The sequence below is a fragment of the Lepidothrix coronata genome, unplaced genomic scaffold (genome assembly GCF_001604755.1).
Source record: "Lepidothrix coronata isolate B3197 unplaced genomic scaffold, Lepidothrix_coronata-1.0 Scaffold24, whole genome shotgun sequence".
NCBI classification, from domain to species: domain Eukaryota; kingdom Metazoa; phylum Chordata; class Aves; order Passeriformes; family Pipridae; genus Lepidothrix; species Lepidothrix coronata.
The window spans coordinates 4,107,221-4,113,220 of NW_016690204.1; the positions used below are offsets into that span (position 1 = coordinate 4,107,221).

Genomic DNA, 6,000 nt, shown 5'->3' on the forward strand with positions numbered 1-6,000 from the left:
TGTTGTTAATGCAAGGCTTAATTGAATTCTATTTTAAAAGTCAGGTCACTTAATTGCAATAGTCCATTTTTCAATCAGTTTGTGTTGTGCTGTTACAGTTAACATCATCCAAAAGAGACACACAGTAAATATTTGAGGATAAACCCTTTTTTCTAACATGCACACTGAGGTGAAAGGACGTGTATTATTCTGTTTCTTTGTGCCACTAGCTCTAAAGGTTTAAAAGCCAGTGCTCTTCCCCCCTCCCCAAGCCCAGGAATCTTTGTTAATTTGACAATTGAATGAAATACATTTTCTTGGAGGTAGCTATGCAGATATCTGTTATTCTCAGTGTATTTTTTTAATTGTTATTGATGAACTTTTCTAGTTATTCTTTTTAAAGATGTATACATGTACCTGAAGCAAAAAAACCCCTCAGTCATAAGCAGTTTCTGATGGCACCACTTCCTAGTTTCCAAAGCATCCAGTAATTAGTATTTCATATTTAAAAGTGTATTTATTCAGTTTTTATTTTGTCCTTATATTTTATGATGTCTGTTTTGGTTTGGGTTTTTGATTAGGAGAATTCTTTCAAGAACTTGTCTCTCTTTTGGCACTACTACACTTAGGTACTAAGCATTCTTCCCACTTGCAATTGAACTTTCCTAATCTAAATTGATAGTATAAAAATCTCAAGGTTAGGAGGAAGAAGCAGAGAATTAACTTTTTCTTATTATTGTAGCAGAACATTATTACTTTCATTTTTTTTTTTCTGGAACTAGATGAGCTGTATGCATAGAACATTTCTTTCTGCAATGGTATGATTTCTAAACTCTATATACATTAAGTGCACGTGTATGTGTGTGTGTATGTAGATGTAAAAGATTCAGTATGTAAACAAGAGGCTTTTAACAAATGTGGGTGCAATGTATAAACTCACAGCAGCACTTGAAATGCTTTCTCCTGGCACCACATCAATATTTTATATAATTATAAAAAGCTCCTCGGCAATATTATTAAAATTTAAAGTAGCCAAGTTGTGTGGAAATGTAGTCTTCCCCCTTAAAAAGGGAGCAAAATTAATTTATTACATTGATTGAGATTTTTTCATACTATTGACTCCTGTTGTTTCATTTCATGTATAATGTAGAAATATTTTTGCAATATTTACAAAGAAAAGTGTGGTTTCTTCACATTTTTATAGTGCCTTACTGAGTAGTATCCTGTAATAGTTTGGTGTCTTTCTTTTTTTTTTTTAATTCCACTGATGGCAGTGATGTCAACTTCCTTTTATGGCAAGCAAACAACACTTTTAGCTCCCTAAAATCAAAACATTCTGCAGGAATGCAGAGTACAGCCAGTGATTCAGTCTGTTGAATGGAACAGCCTCGATTAGTTGTATTTCAAGGTTTCAAAAAGTTAACTCTGTCAAGGGAAATCCATATTTGCTGCCAGCCCAAGCAATTTGATGATGTTTGAAGTCTCCTCCTCCCACAGCCAAAGGAGAGGTGGTTTTGGTCTCGTGCTCCGTGTACAGACACCTGTGCTGTGGGAACCAGAGTTCAGCACTCTCAGGGTTCAGGGGACCAGTAAACTTTGAGGACTTTCAGGCATTGCTGACTTGGGCACTCCAGTTAAATCCTGACGTCAGAAGGACCCTCTCTCAGGGGTGCAGACCCTGATCCTGCTGCAGCATAAGGCACCTTCCTCCCCAGCACAGGAGTGTTGCAGGGATGATGCAAGGTGTGCTTGATCACTGCAGATTGGCATTCCCATTTGTTGTGTAACTCGCCTCTCAGGAGAGGTTGTGATTTTCTCAGAATGTAAGGAGTGATTTTTCTTTTTTTTTTTTTCAGTTAGAGAGCTCTAAAGTTGCTGACTTGTGCCTGCCTTGGACAGAGCAGTGTAACTATGGGTGGGTGAAATCAAAGTCGATGCTTGAAAGCTGGGACTACTCAGAATCTTCCACAGTCTTCCAAATCTGCTCCTTTTCATGTTTTGAAAAACAAGCATAGATTGTCTACTTGACAGCATGAGCAACTTCTTGTTTCCTGAGCAAACAGTTCCACAATTGCTTGTTTTCCTTCTGGTTCTTCAGACACGAGGTTCTCACAGACCTCATGTTCAACTTCCATATTCTGAGCTAGAAGCCAAGAGCTTAAAGTTGCTACATCTCTTGAAAAAGTCATGTGCAGTCAAGAAAAACTGGAACAATATTATCAGTAAATGCGTTTTTAAAATACAAATTACTAGTTTTCCATATTTTGTTATATGCCATGAAAATGCTGAACTAAAATTACCTTAATATACAATAATTCAATTTTATAAATTTTATAAACATCTAATTAATGTCTGATTAGTCAGAGATATGCTTCCTTCCTGTCAGTCTGCTGTTCTTTTTAATAATAGGGAATGAGTTGTCAGAAATTTTGTATATACTTAGCAGAGATTTTCAGTAGCAGCTGCAGAACAATACTTGATCAAATAAGGCAGAAAGCATGTCAGCAACTGAAACTTGTTTTTTTTCTCCCCAAAACTAGAGTAGGCAGGTACAGAGAAACAAATTGAAAAAATGTGTTTGCAATAGCAACAAGATAATTTCTTCTGGCAATGGGACACTGTTTTAACAACTCTGAAGAATAAAGCTTTTGGGTCCAATATAGAGAATTGTACTTGCCTGCATTAGCAAAACATTCCTTAGATGAATGTTTGGGGAGAAGGCTGGAGGAAGAGGAGTAGCAGAAACACTGTACCAGAGATTTCATCTGGATATTTAGGAGATTAAAGTTCTTTATGGTTGCGTTTCTGGTGCTTTTGTGAGTTAGCTTCTCCTTTTAAAGACATCTTGATACACATGCAGGAGCCTGTGTCAGTTCACATGTTCAAAAGCAGATGGTGTTTCATTCAGCTGACCAAAGGCTTCATGGTTTTATGCACTGCCAAATGTGTGCAGGGGCAGAGTGTGCCTTTCTCTCTCCTCAGTTCAGCAAGGGTGGAATTCCAAACCTGGCTTGTGCTCCTCATGCACTACGTGCTACAGGACAAGTCTGTAAAGGCTTTTCATCTAAGGGAAATGAGAACCCTAAACAGATGTAAAGATTACTAAAATGATAAAGTAAAGGAACAAAATATTAGGATTTTTAAAATAGGAATAAGGAGCAAATACAATGTTCATCTTTTTTGAGTGAGTTTAGTATGTGTTTTGCAGCACTGACATTGTGTTCATTAAGCAAAATATTGCTGTTGTAAATGAGGGCTTCCCAATAATGCCACAGACTAAGGCAAAGTGCACTTCTAACAGTGCTGGAAGAGCTACAGGGAGCTGCTGAAAGACCCCATGAGTATGTTGGAAACTTTGTCAGTGGAACACTTCAGCAGTATAGGTTTTGTTGCATAGAGTAATCAAGATATTTAGATACTTTTAGTTAAGAAAAATCAACCATATTAGCTGAAAAGCTGCTGGTACCTTCAGAGTCAAAATCATCCTTGTGCTGCTTTCCACTGAGACCTTGAATAAAACATGTAGCTTCATCCTCTCTGTCTGACTGCCTGACCGCTGATGTCGAATAAATATGTACCTTTTATTATTAACACAGAAAAATACAAAATGATTTAATAATGGAGTATGCTGGGATGAATATTAAAGACCTTCAAGGGTATCTGACTCAATAAACCTGAATAATGAAGTATTAAATCTGCAATCTTGATGGCTAAAATAAAAGGACTGATAGAGATGTTGAATGAAAACAGGATTACAAATAGTTATGGTAGGATCTTGAGACAGTTCTTAGCAGGATATCTTTTGGTATCTATTGGAAAATACACATAAGTTGACTTAAAAATCATATGTATAATAATTCATTTTGTGATGACAGAAGCTAAAAATCACACCAGCATGCAAAGCATAAAGAGATTTGGCAAAAGCACCTTTTTAGTGTGAAGAAAAATGAAATAGAAGAGAAAGGTGATTTCAATTTGGAATATTTGACAGTAACATTTGGTCATTCAGTACATTCAGTCTTCAAGGGTTTTCTTGACCTGCTACAGGATTTAGTAAAACAATATTCTATTATTTATATGGGGTAGGAATGGGAACAAGAGAACAAATCATATGATGCTCCATTATATCCAGAGTTGCATAATGGTGGTTTAAGCAAGACAGTTTTGTTTGTTTAAAACAACATGCATCCCTTTAGACACAAATATACACCTAAGTACTGATGTTTCACAAAATTGAGTTTTAGCAGGACATTAGGAACATATGCATTATTATTAATTCTTCCAGCAGAATTCATGGATTTTGTGTAAAGCAGTATGACAGACTTGCTCTGTTCTCCCCTGCAGTTGCATTATATACTCTGTATACTTTAATTACCGGATCTATTTCTCCCCCTTACTTCAGCAAGAAGTTACATTTGTCCAATTAACCTTATCTTCCTCTTGTCCCTCTTAATAGCCTTGGTTTCCATCACAGTTTGAATGAACTGCGTGGGTGTCTTTTTATCAGCGCGGGGATGTTTATGTGAGGGAAGAATTGAACAAAGACTGCATGAAATGTGGCTGGGTGAGCAGGTTAGAGTTCCCCTATTGTCCCACTATTATTATGTCTTAGTGGAAATCCTTCCTAAATACCTTTTCTGTGTCAATCTGGTGAGTTCATGTGCTACTACACAGCTACTGTTTGAATGGTCTTAGTTGGTGAGTCAGAAGAATGAGAAAGTCCTGAAGGATTTTCTGGGCGATTGAAAAACGTTATTCGTGTCTTGAGATTAATTTCTTTATAGGTTGCTTTTGGATATTTATTCCAGTGGAGTATGCCTGTTTGAGAAGCTGTCATAGTCCCCAAGCCAAGACTTTGCTTGTTTCTCAGTTATATTTGCAGATGTCATCAGGCTTGATTTGGCTTTTATAACTAGTTTGATTGTCTCACAGTTTAATCAACAAAAGGAGATGTTTAGTCATCAAAGCCTAGGTATCTGTTCACATCTTCTTTTGATGTCTTTCCATATTGGCTTCTTTTTTCCCTTCTGCTCCTGGGTTGATATTCCTTCCTTGCCAAACAGATGAATCTGTGTTTAGATCCTTGTAACAGCCTGGTATGGAAATACACCTGTTCTTACTGCAACCAGAAAAGTGGAGTCCAACATATCTGCAAAAATCACTGCTTATATACACTACATATTCTTTCCACTCCAGGAAGGCAATTGTGTCATGGGTTGGACCCACCTGACAGCCAAATTCCTGTTCCCTGTCCACCTCAGTGGGACAGGGAGGGAGGAGAACACAGGAAGAACAGGACTGAGAAAGCTCCTGGGTCAGCAGAAAGACAGAGAGATCACTTACTGACCACTGTCACAGACAAAACAGCCTTGCCTTGGAAGAAATGAAATTATTTATTGGCAATTATAATTTCTGCCAATTAAATTTGGCACTTTAATTTCTGATTCAGGTAGTGGGAAACAAAACCAAGAGCTGTTGTTGTTATCACCACAAGGTAAACTCACTTTCTTCAGTGAGGCAATGGAAGGATTGCAGTCAGGACATAGTTTCTCCCTGCAGCTCCTTCCTTTTCACTCTTCCTGGGCTCCATGGGCTCCTCATGGGCTGCAGTCCCCTTTGGCAGTGTTCTTTGCCATGGAACACCTCCTCCTTCTCAGATCTCGGCATTTCTTCCACTATTTCTCTTTTTGTTTCATGCTCCTCTCTCCTTTCAGCATTTCTGCCCTGTCTTTACAGTGTTTTTGCAGCCATATCTCCAAACTTGGCTGTGGCCTGTGGTGAATCCATTGCCAAACCCTCTGGAATCTTCTCTATCTGGGATGGGGCAGCCCCTGTCCTCCCTCAGAGGCCACCCTGGCAGTTCCCTAATTCCGAAAACCTTGCTCCCTACAGCCAGTACAGATTTAAGTCAGCTAAAAATGTTAGGCTAAGTATGATTATTGACATTTCATGTTTTCTTCAGAGATTGTTCTGTGTTTGTAGAGTTTTGTCTGTTTAATTTTTTGTGGTGTATATATGATA

The 6,000-nt window shown here is 37.9% G+C and overlaps 1 protein-coding gene across 24 annotated transcripts in view; it reads left to right on the forward strand.

Annotated features, from left to right (window-relative positions):
* The window catches only part of RBFOX1 (RNA binding protein, fox-1 homolog 1), a 1,165,955-nt gene that overhangs the window by 808,734 nt on the left and 351,221 nt on the right, over positions 1-6,000 (forward strand). The window contains exon 1 of one of the 24 annotated variants that reach the window (XM_017808980.1): positions 4,512-4,551. The exons of the other annotated variants lie outside the window; for them this stretch is intronic. Within the exon in view, the coding sequence (XP_017664469.1) occupies positions 4,534-4,551 (18 nt within the window). The 5' untranslated portion in view covers positions 4,512-4,533. Of the gene's footprint in view, positions 1-4,511; positions 4,552-6,000 lie in introns of those variants that run through there. 24 annotated transcript variants of the gene reach the window in all.